At 41.2% G+C, this 21980-nt stretch overlaps 1 protein-coding gene across 1 annotated transcript in view; it reads right to left on the reverse strand.

Moving 5' to 3' along the window:
- The window catches only part of IL1RAPL2 (interleukin 1 receptor accessory protein like 2), a gene marked incomplete at both ends in the record, with an annotated part of 319468 nt that overhangs the window by 124483 nt on the left and 173005 nt on the right, over positions 1–21980 (reverse strand). Inside the window, one exon of the mRNA XM_079541946.1 lies at positions 19474–19627. Coding sequence (XP_079398072.1) covers positions 19474–19627 — 154 coding nt within the window. The remainder of the gene's footprint in view (positions 1–19473; positions 19628–21980) is intronic.

Below are 21980 nucleotides of genomic sequence, written 5' to 3' on the forward strand. Positions count from 1 at the left end.
TTACTGTCTCCTATTTTTTTCAAAAACTAATAAATCTACCAAATAAAGTAGCCTTTAACAACCAGAGAACTACAGAAAGACATACAGGAGTATGTATTACAGTGAGGAACACTTCATATCTAATGCAACGTTCCTCTGCTCTCAAGTCCTCGTCAGGATGTACTGCTGTACTGGATTGCTCCTGGCAAGCAGTTTGCTAATGCCACACTTGGCAAGCAGCTTTGCAGAAGACATACAGAAAACAGGAGATATGTAACCTCAATTCATAGCTGTTTCAGAACTTAATTCTGAATTAAAGAGGTGAGAAAATGATGAGAATCAAAGGAAAGCACATTTTAACACAATGGAAAGCATAACAGTGACAGCAGAGCAGCAGTCCTATGCTGCAGCAAGTAAGGGTTTACTCAAACGCAACAGCTGTAAGCACAGAAATAAAGGATATAAGCTGCTTACCTTCAGAATGCCTCAGGTATGCAGGGATACCTAGCAAGAAATCCTTACTTTCCCTGCCAACCCTTAAATGAGGTCTGGGAAGGGATGGCTCCTGGCTCCACACCTTCCCGTCACTCAGCTGCATTGCATGCACCTGAGCTCCCCTGGGTTGGCCCTGCCTTCCCACCAGGTGCTCAATCACTGGTTCAAGCTGTGACTTAGCATTTCAGCTACACACATGAAGTCGGACACTCAACTAGTCTCACTTTTTGAAAATGAAATGATCAGTTAATGGGTGGTGGAAATCAGAATGAAGTTATTTCAGAGCTGAGAAATTATTTGCTCACATGTATTTTATTTTATTTTTAAAGATATTTCTTGTAGCTAAGATCACATGCATCATAACAAGAGCCTTTCCCCAAAACTCTAGCTATTACATGCTCCCTGTGAACACACCATCTTGGCAGCAAGCAAAATTTCCTGCAAAAACTCATTCAGTAGCCTTCAGATTTCACAGACAGGTGTGGGGTTTACTTTTCCTCTATTCTTACCCTGGTAGAATTCCCTTCCAGCAACGTGAATACAGACTGTGTCCACACTATTAAGCTTCACTGTTGCTTAATAATGCAGAAGAGATCTGTTCATCAGGTGTCCAAACGAGGCACAGCCACGTAAAAGGGCTGAGTGATACTAACTGACTTCTATTGTTCTGCTCCTGTTTTGTTCCTGCTTTCTCTTGAATCAGTGGAAAAGTTCTGAGATAAGCTTGTTGCAGAAGTGATGGATGCCACCATCGTTAATTATTCCGCCCATTACAAGGCGTAGTATAAATCACTTTTTGTCTGGTGACTGTTGCACAGAATTTGTAGAGCACAAAAGGCACTGCAGATCTATGATATGGCTCTGCTCTTCTCGTTACATAAGAGATAAAGATGTGCGTGTTTAACAAACACATTTATTTTAACTCAATGAAGACAGGCCTGATTCAAACACTAGCACTTTCTGAACAGTTTCTTCTATTATCTGCAGTACATGCTACACAAGTACAAGACAAGTTTTATTTTCAACATCGCCTTAACAACAGAGCATGCTTTTTGCCACTTGTGCTTCAAGGATCTGCAGCTAAAAATGCCATTCAGAGATGAAACTGCTGCATGAATACACTTTGTTCGATCCAAGAGCCCAGCATTCTTTGCTATCATCAGCTCCATAAGAAAAGCTTCCTTATTCAGAATGTATTGATCCAGCATAAGCTTCAAACATTGTTTCAAGTATTTGGGATTAGAGGACATTAGAGAAAGGGTCTGTATGTTTTACAGTGACAGTGGCAGCCGCAGTGGTGTCACAGCTAGAAAAGCTGCTCTCTGATGCACTGGCCTCATGAGGAAGATGGACCTTGCAAAAGTTTTGACATGCACTCTGAAAACTCATTCCAAACCAAAGCCTATACTGCACGACTGCCCCTAAGCATTGTGCCTCAACCTCATTAACTTCAAGCAGAATAAAACATTTATGTTTTGCTTAACAACAACTGACCATTGGTTAAGGGATGAACAACGCACTCATGCTTAACCTTGATCCCACAGAAATCCACTCAGGCCCTTGAGTACCTTCCTAACACGTCTGAGTAAAGGAGTTACAAGTCACAGTGCAGACTGGAAAGGAAAAGCAGCTCATGGAGTGCTACCCCACACATGGAGCTAAGGAGTAAACTCAGGTATGTAGCATCATTTCCACAATACGAAGCAGACCAGACATGAGCACCTGGCACCACAGCATTCCAAGCCCTATCTGTATTTTAAAATGTGAGAACCTTCAGATTCCTAGAGGAGTGAAAAGGTGGTCCAGAATTCAAGCAGATAAGTTATTTTGCTGTTAAAAAGCAAACAACTGCTCCCTCCCCTTAGTCTACCTTCTGAACGAGCTGTTCAACACTGCATACATACTTCATTTGTTAAGTTCTTCGGGGGCATTTTTAAGTGATGGGGGAATTTCACAAATGACTTCCATTTTAGAACCTGCAACTTGATTTGAACTTAGCTGTAGATGAAGGCCTTTGCTGTGATATGCTTCCATAATTATGACCATGAAATGAAGCAGCAAAGTCATTTGAGACTAGTTCACTGCATGATAGCCTTCACAAGCAGGCTGAGAATGTTTCTGTTGGACTGGAACAAAGCACGGCTCGGAGAGCTTGCTCCCCATGGCAAAAGAAACTTGACATCCATCAAATATTCACCCTTCCATAGAAATGGAAACACTTTTCAGCCTGCTCACCTAACCCGTTCCTTTCCTAATTCTTTAGCCCCTGCATCTGGATGGCTGTTCTACAGCACTGCCACATCTGCATGTAATGGACCAAATGCTCCAATGTACAGTGGCAGAAGATGAATGTGCATATATTAGACTTGATTAACATTAATGGCAGCCACTATTGTATTTGACAAGCATTTGTGGAAGCCAGACCCTCTCTTTCAGATGGCTGGACCCCCTGTGACACAAGGGAGGGATCCAGGCAGGCATGCCCACAGCAGTACAGCAGAAGGGGGGAGAGAAGAACGCTCCAGAGCTTCTGTTCTTCAAATTCATCAGAGTTGGGCCAAATTGCTATTAGGTCAGACTACTTTCAGATAAAAACAGCTTAATATATATTTGTTTTTGCATCCCAGATTTTTGCTACTGTCTAGACCAACTCTGCTAGTTGGAAAATGCTTTTATTTCAGTTTTATTGCAATGGATTTCCTGCAAGCCATTTGCTGTTTACCCGCTTAGCTACTTTTCTATCTCCTACACACCTCAGATTACATGTTGTCACTTTCAGCCTGCCTCAGTAGGTGCACATTAGCCCTTGTTATGATAGTTACAAGTATACATACTAATACACATACAAGGCTGCACTTTTGTGCCAACTCAGTGACTTATAAATCTCCCCCTTTCAGGATGGAAATTCTCAGGCTTGATCAGAGAACAAAGTTTATGTTGCTGTCACCATTACAAGAAAAATATCTGCTCGAATGCTCTTTTTTATAGGTCAGAAACACAGAACCAAGGTCAAATTTAGAAGTACTATGATAACATTCAAAGCCCAGCACCAACCTCCCATGAATTTACACCATGTTAAGTATCCATTTAAATGAATTTGTTCTTCCCACAAACCAGTATAAAGGATACTGCAGCCAACCTGCTTGCAGATCAGCCTCCCATCTCAAAAAAAAAAAAACCAACAAGAAAACTGAAGAGGGGCTGTAAAAAACAGCTCACACCACCAAGTGCAATCTTAGCACTGCTCCCCTGAGCACATTATGGGCTATAGCCCCCAGTGAGCACTGCCTGCAGAATTGGCATAGCGTGCCCAGGCAGCCCACACTGCTGTGTGGATGCAGCATCAAGCCAGCATGGTGGCATCTGTCTTGTGCTGTGGGACAGCATCACACCCTCAGAGAGGGAACAGAGCACCCTGTCTTCACTGCTTTGTATTACATGCACATTATGCCTGCAGGACAACCCTTGGAGCGATATACAGCACACAACAACCACCCCATCACTACAGCTGTGCATCTGTTATGTTGACAAATGAGCTTCAAACAAGAAATTGCAGCCACATGTTTGCAGGTGGCTCCATCTCTCTCCCAGTCCTTGCTCCCAGTAAAAGGAAAATGGCACTTAATATTTCAAAAGTGCTCCTGCTATGGAAAGGTTTATGACAAACCCTTTAAATAATGATTTTAGCTAGTAATTGGCACACTAGGCCTTCAGATGAGAGGAGAACAATCGCTCTTGTTGTTACTCATGTTATCTCGCAATGCCCTCTCCCGGTGCAAGGTCCTTGGCATCTACGAAGCTGAACCTAAATGATCAGGAGCAACTTTTAAAACCCATCTCAGCAATAAGCAGCTGGGAATGAACTAAAAAGGCCCTAAACAGTACAAAACAACACTGTCTCCTAGATTTTTACTGCTGGCTTGCGCCAGTTGAGGCATGGATTGCTTTATGCACCTGTTCCTGCCCCCTCCCACCAAGTCCTCGGGCTGCTAACTGCTAAGAACTGCTGACGCTGGGTCACCGGCTACAGCTGCTCTTCTGAGACCCTCCTGCCCCCTCCATGACAGCACAGCAGTAGGGCTGCAGGTCCTCAGCTAGGCACAAAGCACACATTCAAATGCAGCACCTCGAATGCAATGTGGCAATGACCTCTGCTCGGGTTTAAGTCTAATTGGGTTCAGGTAGAAAGGGCACAGCTGTATCATGAATGTGAGGACTTGAACTGCCACTTTCCATACTGTACATGCTTCTGAGCTTCTGGGATTTGTCTATAGCTTATATTTACCACACACAAGAATAACAACATTTGCTCTAATTTAGGCATCTTTGCTCGAAGATAAGGATCTGCATTTTCATTTCCTTTTCTTACTCTCGCAATGTACACCCAGCAAGCTGTTTATTCACTGAGCACGCTACCAGCAGTGAAAGCAAAAAACACCAATGTCTGTGAATTAAAGCAGAATCAGAGCTGTTAAAGTACACAAGTCAATACCAATCCTCACAGGAAAGAAACATGCCACATGATGCACAGAAATAATGGATAGTATTATTGAAATGTAGTATTTTTATGAAAAAGAGCTGGTTTCATATTTTGGTAATAATTTTTCATTCCACAGCTCAGCTCTTCTCATCCCTGGATACTTTAAAAAAAAAAATCCTAACATGAGAGGTTGGTATTTGCGCAGCATTAGGAAAAAAAAAAAAGAATAAAAATCCCTCTCTGTCATAGGGAAAGCATGAGAAGGACTCAGAATGAAAGGAAGGGGATGTCGTCACAGGTCCTGGAAGATGACAAATAGCTTCAGGAAGGAAATGGGCTTAACGTGGGAATGGATGTACATATCTGGTTTGGTTTAGTTGTGCAGAGGGACAGAGTTAAGAAGGAAGGAGGGTGGGAGTAGATACACAGTACACAGCAGTACACTGCAGATCTGGGCTTGAGTATTTTCTTCCATGTTTCTCTTGAATTTTCACTGTATGTCAAAGTAAACAGCCCCAATTATACTCAACTGGTTTGACACATACAGAGCTCGAGGCTGAGGAGAAGAATGTTTCAATAAGCTGTTGAGTTACTGCAGGCATGAGGACATGGAGTTTTAGTCTCGCTTCATCCTCCCCCTGACATCTTAAAATGTTGAGCTACTGCCTGCACTGCTGCCTTGTTTCCCGCCCAGTCTGCAAGTGAGCAAGGAAAAGGTACCTGTTTACTGCACAGAATCGTGGACTTTACAATGACAAATACGTAACCACATAGTTGGAGTAAAGGCACAATTACCAGGTCAGGAACTGTAACACAATCGATTTAATTCTCAGTTGGAAGATGTGAGGCTGCTGGTCGGGACAAATTGGTACGTCAGGGTGCTGCTGGATGGGGTTTATCATGGGGCACAGCAAGCTCCTCGTCCATCGATGGCTGCATGATGCTATCAGGCAGCGCCGGCACTGCAGGGAGCTTTGCACACACTGGGACAAGTTATAAATTCCTGTCGCCTTCAGCTGAAACCCACGTGTCAGCAGCACAGCCAGCGAGGAGCACCTCATCTAGATGTAAGAAGCACTTTTCTTACCCCAAAGAAAAGCTGGTGCAGCAATGCAATATTTAAACTCTACAAAGTCCTTATTAAATGTGACAGCAACAGCTGTAGCAGCTAGAGCACTGGCAGAATGGGGGAAAGAAATTAAAGCCCTTCTGAGGGCTAGAAAAAGAAAAGAGGTACAATTTTACGTGTTGAAACGAGGTCTGGGCTGATGGGAAATAGAGGCACGGGGACAGACAGCCAGAGATCTCAGGTGCTGAGAGCTATTTGCCCCACAACAGGGAATCACCTTTAATTCCTTCCAGTGAATATCTTTTACATTAAACTAAGGTATAGAATTTCCACTACTTATTCTTAGAGCTTGTTAGGACAGATTAAGCTCTCCCCACATTATGAAATGTAGCTGAAACATCCCTTAGAATTTATGAAATGCACAGTGCCAGAAGTGATGCCAGAGCACTGAGTAGTTATGAACAGAGTTATTCATGTTTTCCAGGAAGAGAAAAAGCAGAAATCAGAAATAAAACTCAAAAAAAGTATTTTCCCTATATGCAGAACTACACCACATGTACATTTTAGACAAGCCCAGCTTCTGTGACTAGTTTTCCAAACGAATGCACAGGCCATTACCCTTTAGAGAATGGTTGGAAATATTTCCATGTTTTACCATGCTCCTTCAGCCACGTGGGTACAACCTACAGAAACTTGGTTTGCCCCATATGGAAAGCCTCTAACATAAAAAAAACAAATTTTTCTTTGGTAAATATCTTTCAAATAAACAGTCCCAAGTGAATTAACTTCAATTAACTATGAAAACCTTTTTTCCTTTTTTTTCCTTTCCTCTGCGTAGGTCTTGTGAAACTTGATAAAGATGAGGACATAACAGGTATTTCATTGCTGGAGGTCTACTGAGACAGCACTACCATGTCTCTATGCTGATCACTATGCTGCCTTTCCTTCCCAGCAGCAGACTTGGATCACTGTGTTTCAACTGAGTTCCAGCTCTGTCCAAAGCATCCAGTGCAGCTTTTCTGTCAATTGATGGAAAAAACCTTTTAGCTAGGAAAACTGACTCTCTTCCTCTAGAAAGCACCACCGAAAAGACACATTTTATTCCAGAACGAACTTTTTGCTATAGAAGGAAATAAGTGTTTGGTAAGATGGGAAAATACTAAAATTCCTCTTTGATAGAACAATTTTTTTCAGATAATTCACTTTCTTAATGAACATCATCCTTTGGTCAGGTTTTTCACCAGTTTTAGAAAACTCAACTAAGTACCAACCACGGGTATTCTTCTACAACAAGCAGTGTTGTACCTCCACAGCCCTTTCCTCTTGTACTATCAATGCCGTGCTAAAAGAGTACTGATCAAGCTCTTCTCATTCCTATTTTATTTACAAATTAAGTTGTCTGTTTGGAATACCCAGTGTCCCAAAAGAAGTGCAACCGAAATGACGTCCCTAAATCAGACCACTCCACTGCACCCAGTCACAGGGACGTACACACATTCAGACTACAATATTCTCCTTAAAACACGCTCCCTAAATACAGCTGCTGAGGGCACTTGGAGGTTACAGAGCTGTCAGAGCCTTGGCAGGATCATACCTCCCTTGTTCCAGATGCACCTCTTTCCAATTTAGAAGAAAAAGAAGCATGTCAGTGTATTCCAGAGAAGTCATAAGGGCATATGTAGCTTATGGCAATTTGGTACCTTCCCTGTCACAAACTATAGCTGGCGTGGCCCAGGACGGGCAACTCAATTATCCACAACTGGATTGCTGATGTGGTGTGTTCTCTACAAAGCTGAATATCCACCTGGTGTTTGGATTTAGTCTGCCCTGATATAACAAGAGGCTTTTTATTATCTCAAGCCATCAAGAAATTATCTTAGATCAATTCCTGGCAGATGTGTACCTGCTATACAAGAGAGCAGGCACTAGCCAAGATAAAATAAAATCAGAGACCATACAATGCTTAACTGGTAGAACCAGTCCTTCTGGTCCAGAGCTAGGCTGCACCAGAACAAAAACAGAGAGGATAAGAACAACTTTACAACTATGTTGTTCATTAATTTTACTGTTTAATTAATTTGATTTGCCATTCTGCACATGATTTTTCCTGGGTGTTTTCAGAACACTTCAGCCCACAGGGCTTGTCATAAACAATACCTCTGAGAGCTTTTCATTTTAAGCTGAAGAAGATGAAAAGTTAAATCACTTACTGTTCCCTTCCCATTGGTTGCAAATTGATTTTATTTACTGAAACATGCTTGCATTGCAAAAACCACTCCACACATATAGTAAATAAGTCAGCAGATGAACGTCGAGTGTAACCAGTAGCAAGATCCTTTGAAATAAACTGCAGCTATAAACACCTAAACACAAATTTAGCTGAACACTTCATTTTTCTCCTGCTTACAAGAGGTCAATCAATACCACCAAAGACAAAAAGTAACTTGGTTGGCGCTGATAAAAATTAAGAATAAGTATTTCATCCTGTACCACTGTATTAAAGGCAGCTAGGGTACTTAACGCATCAAACATATTTTGTTCTGTCCTTTCAACTTTAAAATTGCAGGCAAAGAACAAACATCACTGAGTTATTAGCTTCAGTCTTCAGGCAAGCATCATAAGAGTAACATCAGAGCCTGCAGCAGTACCACAATTGTCAGATCTCATAAGCTAAACATGGTCTGGCCAACAGACATGGAATAGGAAAACCTATGAAGATCACTTAAGTGAAGCAAAAAATGCTGCTGACAATTCAGTAGTGGGCACTCTTCCTTCCACAGAAGAACTTCTCATCTCAGACATTCATCCACAACTGCTACGCAGCATAAACCAGCTCTGAAAGGCACCAACACTGTGCACAGAAAACATAACCCTCATCTCCAGCTGCAGTTACTGCAGTTCACCTATTAGAATTCCTCCAGTCATTTCAAAGGAGCTACCAGTCTGCTTTCTGTGCTCACACTTCACTTAGGAGACAAAGCATTACTCCAGATTTGCAGTTTCTCTGGGAGGATGGGAGGGCAGCATTTCTAGTGGGTAAAGCAATCGGCTCGCTCATGTGTATCTATTTTACCATTAGCAAAATGTTTTCAGGGCAGTGCTGCTCTGTGCCCGTGCATCTATCTGCCTGTTTATTATTGATAAAGAAGAATGGGCACCCAGTCTACATTTTTTGTGATGAAGGAAGCCTCCTTTATATGGGAAATGAAAATGAACAAGTTTACCTCAGTGGTTGTACTTTACCTCACTGTTGTGGGCAAAAGCCCCACAATCCTATCATTTACACTCAATCACCTCCACTAGTCTGCACACAATGCACTTTGAGAACGTGGCTCAAAGAATAAAAGGCAGTTCTTAATGGTGGAGCTCCTACCTGACATTTAGTATACAGTCTGTGATTCAGCAAGCTACAGCTGCTGTGCACAACAGAGCAGGGGATAAATGAGCAACCCATAACAAGTGTGGAAGCCTTGGCTGTCCTCATCAGTAAATCTGAAATACCAAATAACCAATACTACAAATTGCTGATTTAAGGCTGAAAACACTAGGTAATGTTCAAGAACATGCTAGAGAACTGGGGGGCATCACAGGTCAATAAAATCTAATGCTATTTGCCATTCTAATTACTTTGCATGTTCACGAGCTAGGAAAGCAGTTTGTGAAGCTGTAGGGAAAGCGCCAAGAGTACTGACACTATATATAATTCATAGGCTGCAGCATATTGCTACATTTCTCATTGCCCTCAGAACTTACACTTTCTCCAGGAAATACGGAGATACTTAATACTTAATGTTTATCTTCCAAAGTCATTTTTCAGAAGCCCAGTATTCACAGGTCACTCTGGTGGATGGGAACGCCATCAATCTGGATCATGTGAGGGACTGAAAATGAAGGAGTTTTACCCTTGCGGATATATGGCACTGTCACTTCATCAGTGACACAGTTGATACAGCTTGCATAGATGGGTTTGTGCATCTTCAGACACTGCCCAGATCCCCAGTTGGCTGACTCCAATGAGGCACTCTTGAAACCAGCGCTTGGGTCAATTTATCAGGACCTTGTTGGGTGTCAGGTGAAAAGGAGATGTTAAAAGACAGAACATGACTGTGCTTGTCACTTCTTCCATGTGAACAGACACCCACACCATATTGGTACCTCGCTCTCACTTGAATTTGCCCACTGACTCTTTGAAGACAGAAATCCCTGCAGATTTATATGGGAGGTACTGCGTGGTCAAACAAGTGCTCTGAAAGAGGCAGAAAAACTGCTCAATTTTCCAAATGTGGCCAAAAGAAAATGTCCATATTTCTCTTTGTGGATCACAATCTATTTTCCTGAGGTTGTTAGGAAAAATGAAAGTCACTACAGAAATTGCGGGAGGGCTTTGATCACAGAAACGTGCTTAGATGTCCACAGCTGTTAATGGGATGCTGCTAACAACTCCGAATCAGAGCTTTAAGATAAATACTGTAAGAAACACAAATTAATATTTGCAAAACAAGGATCTTGATAAATACTAATACAAATCACATAAAATATATCAAGAGAGAACTGTTTTTTGGCACTTCCTACATGTTGCTTTAAATAGACTGTTATTTCTTCAATGTTTTGAAGAACTCAGCTGTGAAATTCACTTCCTGGTCTTTTAGAACAGCATTTGTCAGCACTTAACCCATTTCTGACTAGGTTCCTGCCAGGAAAAAAAAAAAAAAAAGGATTCCTTTAGACAATCAAAATACTGTAAGATTTAATGAATCATTTTTATGAAAACTTAGCAAGGAAATGCTGAGAACAGCATCTCCCACTAATGGACTTTTAAAGTCTGGAACTCTCAGCAGAAACTCAACTTGGGTGGGTTTTTCTCTGTTCTTCACATTTAATAACAAAGCGATTCCCTGATTCCCTGACTTTGTCAAGATAGGAGGGATGAAGTCTTGCTATGGATATGTGTAAGCCACAGCTGCAAGAAGATGTCACTTCAGATGTGACACACGTTATACATTTCAAGATGTCAACATTAGAAGCAAACAGAGAGGATTTTCTGTTCCAACATGCGGTATCTCTCCCAGAAGTGCAAAACTTCTGCAATATAACTTGTTCACTTTCAGATCTCTTCTCTAAATTAAAAGAAGGTACCTTGGCAGTCAGCAACCCTGCTCACAGCAGGGCGTTAGAACTAAAAGATCTCTGAGGTCCATTCCAACCCAGGCCATTCTATGATTCTATGATTCTGTGATTCTATGAGCCTTTTCATAGAACTACAGCTACAAGCAAGATGCTTTTCTCTTCCCTTTTTGCTCCTGTAAATACTGCCCTCCCCAGCAATAGTTTATTCTTGATATTTTTTCCCTTTATTCTCTATTTTGAACTAAAATATTAAAAGTCCTGAAACAAAATAACATTAAAACTCGTTTTGAAGAAAGATAGAAGGCCTTGCAGCCTTTACCACTCTAAGCACAGTCCACTGGCCCACTGCATGATTTAACACTATAAACTTAAAAGACAATAGGAACAACTGTGATTATCTCAATAGCTTCTTATCCACGCAACTGCTTAAGCTACGTTTGATGAATATCTGAAAATCCTAATTTATTTTGAGCTAACCTATTTTGGTTGTTTAATCACAATATCTTAGCTTGTGACACTTTGGAGATGGTAGCTGAAGCCCACTGCAGAGTGCAGGCAGACCTCAGGAACCCACAGGAAGCCCCCCCCTCCCCACAGCCCCTGCAGCCTGAGATACCAAGGAAACAGGGAGCAAACATCCATCCCCCACTTCCTGTGGGCACCTTCTGTGCAGTCATTTGCTGTCCATATTACAGAGTAAGGGAGGGAGTTAGGGCATAAAAATAAAAATACCTTGTTAAGTACAAAATTGGGTTCTTACATAAAAAGGGACAATGGTCAGATTGCACTCGAGCAGCTCCCTGTGAATTTCTGAAGGGCAGAAGCTGGGCAAGTTGGGCCTTCATCTGGAAGCAGAACATTTCCTGCCAAGAAAGAACTCCAGACGGAGACTCGTGTGGGACACAAACGGACACAGGAGCCTTTGGCTAAGAGCAGAGCGGGCTGCCAGGTACCAAGAGTGCACTGAACATTGTTCATAGAAGGGAAGAAAGGGTAAAGCTGCCAAGTCAGAAGACAAGGGAAAGAAGGAAAGGCACGCTGCTGGGTTCAACAGCTGCAGAACCCTCAACACCATTTTAGATGTCTTACAGGGTTCTGGAGAACCTTCAGCGAGGGAGGTATTTTAATTGGAGATCTGGAGCTGAAAAAGCAGCTCTCTAGAAGGAGCAGCTGCTTCCAGGAAAAGGCAAACAGCTTCAAACTCAGTGTTGCATCCCAGTCAGCACTGGCCATGTGAGTATGGGAGCAAACTCCAAGGCCAGGATAATTCCCACCATACGTGTCACCACACTTTGCTTTGAAGAGCTTTCACTCCCTTCATCAGGTAAATTCACAGGCTCATTGAAGGCTCTCCTTGAAAAATTTTCTACTTTGAGACAACTGGTATTCTGATCTATGTTTGAAAAGATCAATACAAGAGAGAGGTGCCAGCATCTCTCAGCAGTACCAGTGCCCCAAAACAGCCATGAAAACAGCTCTGCACTCCAAGCATCTCCTGGATCCCAGGGACTAGGTGAGATGCGCAGTGCTGTTAGTAACTAGAACCTGCATTTGGTGAAAATCCTGTCATTTCAAGAGAGATTCCCTGTGAATTATTAATTCCAAACATTTTCTGGACAGGAACTATCAAAATATTTAACTTCAGGAATGAAATCCCTGAAATCCCTGGAGGCATTCAAGGCCAGGCTGGATGTGGCTCTGGGCAGCCTGGTCTGCTGGTTGGTGACCCTGCACAGAGCAGGGGGTTGGAACTACATGATCGTTGTGGTCCTTTTCAACCCAGGCCATTCTATGATTCTATGATTCTACAAAGGTCTCCAGTAATATACAATACTAGCTGTATGTATTACTAAAAATGACGTATACAAATAATAAAAAAAAGTCACTTGACAAAACAACATTAAAAGTATAAAATCTTGCAAGATTTAAGTTATTAAAGAGAAACAGATGTTATTTCCATGCAGGGCTGTATTTAGCACACCAACATCTTATTCAATTGATGACAAAATGGTGTTAAAAACTGTTATTTCATCCCATGCCCAGAAAAAAAGCTCTGGAGCACAGACCACGAAGTGACAAGAGGAAGGTGATGGTGCATCCCCCTCCTGCAGGAGCTGGAGGCTCTGCGCTCCCTGCACAGCGCGGTGCCAGGCAGAGATGTCAGAGTTTCTTTGGATACCAAAAGCAGTACAAACGTATTAACTGGCTCTGTTGAAAAGCTCCTTCCGAGTTAACTTAGAAATCCCTGCAGACCAGAGCTTTGTGCAACAGGCCCATCCTTTGTACTGTTCCTTTTCTTCAAGAAATTCTGCTGAATATGTTCAGTTTATGCACTTTTACTCCTTAGCTACCTACTTTTTTAACCTGTGTCTTATGTTGCCCCTGCTTTTATGTATATTCAGTTCCCACCTGCACAACGATATTCAGAGCTCAGTGACCTTTTAGAGCTAAACTGGGTGGTTTTTTTTTCAGCTAAGTAACTACTTAAGCAACACCGAAGCATTTCATAATTCACTGCAGATTTGCTGAACTGCTTGTGATAAAAGAGACTGCTACTGGAATAGAATCATAATGACATGGTTTTTTAAGCAAATAATAATACTCACATTTTACATCATAAAAGTAAATCCCTTAATAAAGGTGGAACTCCAAAAATGATATTTCAGTTCAAACAAACTTTTAACTTACTTTATTATTATTTTTTTCCTATGCCTTCTCCACAAACCAACAGCAGCCAAAAATGTTGTCAATCAACACATCATTTCTGTGATTACGTTGATTATATACAATAGTTTCTCTACTGTGAAGTGTTAAGGCTTAGGGTGCACACACAGATTGCCGCAGGTTTAAGTTTGCCACTGATCAGCACCCATTGGTTCCTGTCAATGTGTCATTATCTTCTGCCACAAAGGCTGTGAAATAGCATGCCCAGTTCACACAGGGCTGAAAACACGCAGAGGAGAACAGAACACTGGATGTACTTTTTGGGTACCATCATTTTCTCTGGTAGCTTCTCTCTGCCCATGGTGCAGATGGAGAGTATAACCAATTGCAGGCATCCTTAAATCCAGTTCACCCCTTTCTTTAACCATAGAAAATCACCATCAATAGCTCGTGCTGAATGGTCCCAAACACACTAAAAAATCTAGCAGCAGCAGCAGGCAAAATTTGAAAATTGGGCAGTGCAATGAGATTGGAAAGAATTTAATTGAAAAACTATGAGCAAAGAGCGAACTCAGGCAGAATCATTCAATTCATGAAGCCAGGTGGAATAATTTGTCATTTAGGACAGTCAAAACAAATATTGCTGTATAAATGACTTTTAGGAACAGCCAGACATTTTAGTAGTTTGTAAGAAGAAAATGATGGAGATGAAGATAGAGTAGGGCTCAAAAGCAACTCAGAGGTCTGCTGGACAGAATGGTTCAGTAATTCCCGCACGTCAGGCCAATCCATCACTGGCACTTTGTGAAATTGGGCAGACAGCCACCTTCTGCTGTCAAGCAAGACTTCACAAATCATATCAAGGCAAACTCTTCCACCTATACAGTCGTCCATGGAAAAGCATGGCTCTGCCAGACAGCCTCACCTGCCAGGGGGGTTCTGGGTTGTCCAAGGAACTGGGGCTGGCTCTTTGCTCACGAGGACCAGCCTTTCCCTGGCCTCCTGCTTGCATCCACTTACATCTCTTATAGGCCCGTCTCCTCACAGACTAGTGTTCCAAAACACAAAAAGGCGCTGAAGCAACAGGCAAACATAACAGGTGTATTTCCCAAAAGCTATCAAAACATTCTTATCTGTCAGACAGAAGGGGCTGGCTGGCCCAGAGAAGGCAGGAGGTTGCTAAATTGCCTTTCAACACAACATGACTTCTTCAGGTTTTCAGTAGCAGTATTAATAACAGTAAAATAATTTAATTGTTCCTTAATAAATGCTGGCATTTGGAAATACTAACAGATGTTAAGATAATGTATCCAATATTCTCAACTATCTGGAGCTGCATTAAAAAAATTAGAAGTTTTGGTATTATTATCTTCATATCACTATGCTTTTGTTTTTGTGTGTGTTTGTTTTTTTTTCTTCCCAATTTGGACATGCTCTAATTTACTCTCTCAGTAGATACAGACATTTTATTCACTTTTCAGGTTCTGATAGCCCTGGGTCACAGGTGCTAAACTCACAACAGAAATACCAAAAAGTAAAGTGAAGAAGTATATATACATATTTTTAAACAGACTGAAGTTACATGTTACTTACTAAGCGATAATGCTGTTGTCATGTTTATTCAGAGAAAAAGGCTGACAAGACTTGTTTCACATCTGTCTGCACAGTATAGCAAAACCATGAATAACGAGCGATGAAAAAGCTGTTTTGTTGACAATCTATTATTCCTAAATGCACCCAAACAGCAAGATGCAGCCATTGCTTGTTAGCACTGTATTGGAGCTCAAGATTTTCTCTCCATAAATACTTTGTCTCTAAATATTTTTCAGATGTATTTTAGGCTGCAAGCCTTTTCTTTGCAACCCCAAAGGACGCTATCATTGTCTCCCATACCTCAAACCATACAAGAACACTGGTAGCTATGCCCAGTATTCCATTTCTATAAATGATGTTTTCCTTTTTTGAGTTATGCTCCTTTTTCTTTACTATTACAACTAAGGCAACACTGGAGCTGAGGAAAACAGTTTCCAAGGATTGGCACATGCTGTCCTTGCAGCTCCCTCCCTGACAGCCACTCCAACAGCTCCCTCACTTTGATGAAGGCAGCACCTTTTCATAACTCCGATGTCTTCCTTGGAAGCTTGCTTAAATAACGGTTGAACCACAGAGGTGTAGAGGTTTGCTTCTAATTCAAAGCATCACCTGGCAGACTCTATTTAACATAAATGCTTAAGCAACATAGCATGAATATCAAATAAACAGTCATTCTTTGCTCAGGCCAACTTTACAGGGCCAGCAGGAGCCCTTGCTGATGGTTACTGGGAGACTTCAGCAAACAGAAGACGTGTCCATTCTCGTGCAGAACACAGCAACCAAAGTCTGCCTGAAAGTGAGCAGCAACTGTTTTCCAAAGACTAGCAGGTCCTATCTGTTGCATAAAGAGCCTTGAATCTTTATATGACCTATGAATTATTTTCTGGATCTTTTAGTTTCATTAGATGCAACCTTCATCCAGTTCAAACAGCTGAACATATTATACATATCCTATACAAGTTTTGCTATTTCTTCCTATGTTTTTCCCTTTGGACACTGAAAGATACTATCCTGGAGAGTACAAACATGGCAGCTCTGGCAACAGAAGGAAAAGAACGCATGAGATCATCTTCTATCACTTGTCTACATATAATTCCCACAAAAGCAGACACTTGCAACACGCTTGCAGGCAGAGAGGACTGACATTATATATATCTCCATTAACTTAACTTACTTATTTCAAGTAGTGTACGTTTTAGAGAACACCTGAAAAGCCACAGGGAAACGAACCCAAGCTCCTCTCTACACATGGCAGAACTGCTCCCTTGCCCGAGAGAGTTGCAGGGTTGCCTGTTTCACTGTCAGAATTACTCTTCAATAACAATTTTAGGTTACCATGGCTGCTGGCAATGGTTAACAGCATCTTGCTGTTCAAAATCCATATTGTTAGTGAAACTCAGGCAGCTGTGCTTTTACAAATGCCAATTCGGGCATGTTAATAATTAACTGCAATAGAAAAAGCATTAGAAAGTCCCTGAAGAGGAAAGAGCCTCTGAAATTAGCAGGCAAGACCCTTTTCTCCACATCTGCATTGCGAGCTAGCAGAGATAATTCTACCAGGGCTTTGCTGGTAAGCCTTCAGCAGTATTTATGAACAGTGATTTACACAGAGCAGCAGGTTCAGCAGCCTGAGCTCTGGTTCCACCCCAGCTCCTCCAGGTACAGCCATGTATTTTGATGAAAACTCAGTTTTCAAACAGGCAAATAATGGGGCCCAGTGCACCATTGATTCCAGTACAAGACAGACATGGACATAATGGAACAAGTTCAGTGAAGGACTGCAAACATGATTAAGGAACTGGAGCATCTATCATACAAGAAGAGGCTGAAAGATCTGAGGTGGGTACACCTGCAAGAGAGAAGGCTCAGGGAAAACTGATCCATGAGCAGAAACACCTGTGGGAAGGTGCAGAGAAGGTGGAGGCAGACTCCGTCCAACCATCTCAGAGATGCCTGGTGAAAGAATAAGAAGGAACAGGCAACAAGCTGCTATATGATAAATTGTGTTTAAACGTAAGAAAAATCTTTAGCCATATTGTTCAAACAAGTCCCTGGTCATGCCATGCACCTGCTCTCAGCCTGTGATCTCCCCTGCCTCGGGACCCTCCAGCTGACCTGACCAGCACCACTCAAGTGACCCTCTGCAGTTTGCTTTCACACCCTGTTCCCCCGGTAAGATAAAACCACCCGCATAAAGCATTCACAGACCAGAAACAAGATAAAGAAACTTTACAAAGCACCAAGCGTTATGATAACATGCTTACACAGTCCTGTGTGTTACATCTAGCTCTTATCAGTATATACAGATCATCACTTACATAAACTTCCTAGCCTGTTCCACATATAATGAGAGATTCAACTGGCAAACACACAACGTAAACCATGTCTCCCAAACACTTAAATCAGGAAGAAGTGTTTGGTTAAAAACTGCCTATCTTTTCTAAACATAGAGATGATTTCTACTCTGCTGCTGTGGTTGTAATGATGAGGACGTAACACATAAACACACGTGCCTTTATGAATGAGGGGAAATTTAAGTTAATGTGAATTCCACACCAAATTGCAAGGGAACAATCTCCTGGTTCTCAAGCATCATGCAAAATAGAGAAAACGTTTGCATATGTCATATTTACAATTTTAATAATCCATATAATAACATCTTCTTAATAGAATGAAAAACTTTAACACATACTACAGTTATTTTAGGACAAAGTCATTAAATTGTGAAGTATTAACATAACACATTGTTCATGTAATGGAGAGAACACATCACTTCTTGCAAGGTCATGATGAGAGGCAGAGCAAGCTGTTATTTAAAGAATATCCATCATCTGGAATTGAATTAGGTGCATCTCATTTTCACTTTGTCAAACTTAGTTCATATTCTGGTTGAAGACCAGCACGCTACCTAGGATAGCAGCTATCCACAAGGTAGGTATTATATCTTCATCTGACAGGCCTGGGGTCAGGTAGGTCAAATCAATATTTCAGAGATCTGTCCACAGTCAAAAATGGACAATAAAGAATCACATGATATATGAGTCTGGCATATAGGGAAAATAACTCATTTAAAACAGGGAACAGTGATAAGAAAAGAAAAATGGATTTCATTCAAAATAGAGGGAAGAACTGTATTTCAAGAACACATAAGAAATACCATGCTGGTTAGTTCAGTTTGATACCAAAGAGTAGATTTCTATTTGTCACTGCTTTATGTAGGACTGCATTTTAATTTGTATGTCAGACAACAGACAAGAAAACAAAAAACCACAACCATTTGTTTGTATAGTTGTGTGCAAAAGGTTGGGAAAAAAAACCAGTTATTTTCAGACACTTGCAATGTTCCACAGATGCCAGAGACAAATAATAATTATAGATGTCATACTGCACAGTGGCATGGAAAGGAATCAGGAATATACGGATAGGCAATACGTTCAATTTTGATACCTCGCCAAAAGAAATGGAAAAGTCCCATTCCATTAAGTAGACATGGACTCAGAAACAAAATGCATGATCCCCCTGATAAGCATGTTCCTTTCCTCCTACAGTCCAGTGTTCCTACTTTCAGCCTAGGAATAGGTTGTGCCACACTCTGCAGTAAAGAAAACCTAGAGGAAAAACTAAAGGAGCTGACCATCATAAATTAAGCCAAAGATAAAAAATATGGAACAATAAATTCATGACTCAAGACATCTCTTTTGGCTGTGTTTAATTCCAGACAAACCTCACCAGAAGTTTCTTCAGATAGCTTCACTTAACCTCTCCTCTATGTTAATATTAAAGATGCAACTGGAATTGGAACTTTCTCCAGCATATGGAGTGAGCTGATGTCTGTCTTTCGTCTTATAATTTGAATCTCCAGGTTTTGCACGGAACAAAAAGTAGGAGCAATCTTCTGTGAAGTTCTGTAAGTCTGGACCTAAATTTCCCCTAGTCTGAAACTGCATGGTTACTGAGATTTGGTTTGGAATTTCTTCTACCAAATATTCGCCAACATGTGAATATTGCTTTCATTTATTATAAAACTTTTTTTTTTTTTTAATAGCCACAAAACAAAGGTTCTTACCAGTAACCTTCAGCTCAACCGTTCTTCGTATAAGCTTGCCTTCAAACTTCAGTTCACAGGTATAATTTCCTCCATCTTCCTCCTGGACCTCTTGTATTAGCAGTGTATTTCCCTTCTGAATTACAATGCTTCTCCACATTTTTGGCTTACATTCCTGTGGAATAAAAATTCATTGCTAAAATTACCCAGCTTGTATGACATAGGACTGCGTTGTTTGATCAGATTTTCAGTATTATATACATATGTAAACAACCATCTCAGCATATTTTGCAATTCAAATTTGAATATAATTTCAGAAGGCATAGAGATCTGAAACTGGAATTAATTTGAAGACAGAAATTAAACAGAAATGCTTTTAAAGTTCAGTAATTCCCACTGTATCACATGTGCCATGTTTAATATCTGATGCTCTGAAGCAATGGTTAAGTATCTTCTCATTTCGCGACAAACAACTGCCAACACATTTATTTTAAGATGGACCATTAAAATACATCTCTGTTTGAAGGGAGTATAGGCAACATCTGTTAAGAGTCAGCCTGGAGACAAACCACGCAGTCACAGCCTCATTTACCAACAGAAGAAAAAGGAAGAACAGCAGCAGTTTTGTGAGCAAGATAATTCAAGAAACCCGGTTTCCTTCTGGTCCCTGTGTCCCCTCACTGGTTTCTCTCGCATCTAATGAGGTGTGAGCTCTGATTCAGCCTTTTCCTGTAACTGGGTTCTTTGCAGCATCACCCCCAAGTGCGTCATCTCATGGTGTACATCGTACTGACAGTCTGCAACTTTCCCTGCCAGACCTTAGATTTAGGTTCATTGCTATGCATCGTGGTCCTGCTGCAGTATTTGAGTCCTTCTGCAGAGCGTGCAAGACACACAGCCTTCCCCTTCCTAATGTACTATGATCCTTGCAGCCAGCTCTGTTCCCATCCGCCATCATGGTACTCATGACTGAATACCTCTTGGAATGCTCTGAACCAAATGTATGGGCACAATCTAATCATTTCAAAATGGTACCTTCAGAGTATATGTTTATTCCTTCTTAGTAGCTTTAGCATCGAGAATGTACCACCTGTGAACAAAACCATGCTTTAAAGTTCTCTGAAACGCTCTGTGCTCTGGTTCATTCTGCTGCCCAAAGTACACAAAGCAACACAATTAGGACCCAAGTACCTTTAATGCCATTTATTTCCTCTCTCTCGAGCAGGCAACACAGAACTAGCTCTCAAAGCACAACTAACAACCTTGCAATACCATCAGCAGCAGGCTCTGCACTTCCAGCAGCCTCACAGTCTCAGAGATTCACCCCAACAGCCCACGTCTACGTCCCACTTTCTGTTTGTCTGCAGCAGCGTTGTCAGACACACAGCAAACAAAGTAGAACAAAGCTTTATTTTAAGGAAACAAACAAGGAAACACAATGACGTGCAAATCTACTGTATGACAGAAAAAGATCAAAATGACATAAATATCCTTTTTTTTTTTTTTTTCCTTCTGAGACTCCATATATGCTCCAAATCCTCAATGTCAGATTGTAAGTTAAACGAGAATAACGGGTTTGAAAAGCGAGACTGTGAGCTTCTGGCCTTGCATCTGGAGGCACCAAGACCTTTATCCTTATCTCTAACAGGTCAAACTCAGTTACAGTATAGTCAAATAAAGAATACCTAAACCATGCAATCCCACTGCAGGTCTCAGCTTTCCTGCTATCTACTGTTCTGCAAAGTCCCTAACATTGCCTTGCATGGGACCTGTAGTTAACAGCGCAGAACGGGATGATCTGAACCCGGATCCTATCTACTGTGCTAAAAATCAGAGCTTATTTTTGTTGCTGCATGACATTGATACGGTTTGAGGTTTATGTGGGAAACAGATCTGAGCAGGAAAATGCCCTTCAGACCCCTTCTGATCTACAGCTTTTAGACCTATTTACAAAGCAGAATGGAGTTGCATCAGCCGCCTACCTGGAGTGACTGAATCTGAACACTGATGGGCAAAGAACTCTGTTCAACCCTAATTTAGGAGGAATACAATTCCAGGAATACACACAGCACGTGTATTTCAAACATGCATCCTTGCAGAGCAGCACTGGAAGGCCCTGTCATAAATATGTGACCAGTTTTATGTTCTGTATATTTATTTTTAAAAGTACACAGGTGAAGAAACTAAAAAAATTCATTTTTTATTTGCTAGCTGATTTTTTTTTTCCTGAAACTGTTCTTACTGTTAAAACCCACTGATTCAATCATGCCTTCATGCACACATCTGTTTAAAAACAACATGCTTGTACTGCTTGTCAAAACAGTTCTAATGAGTCTAAGGGAGCAGTGTGTGTATCAGTGGCACTAACTGTGGAAATCTCTCCAAAGAAATATTTCACAGCCAGAAGTGAAGTTCAAACTACTGTTAAAACAAGCCCTGATAGCAAATGTTTTATCATTCCTCACTGGGTGTGTATGTGGAAATCTATTCAAGCATAATTATTTTAAGAGCGTATTTAAATTACAGTT

The sequence above is a fragment of the Tetrao urogallus genome (genome assembly GCF_951394365.1).
Source record: "Tetrao urogallus genome assembly, chromosome: 13".
NCBI classification, from domain to species: domain Eukaryota; kingdom Metazoa; phylum Chordata; class Aves; order Galliformes; family Phasianidae; genus Tetrao; species Tetrao urogallus.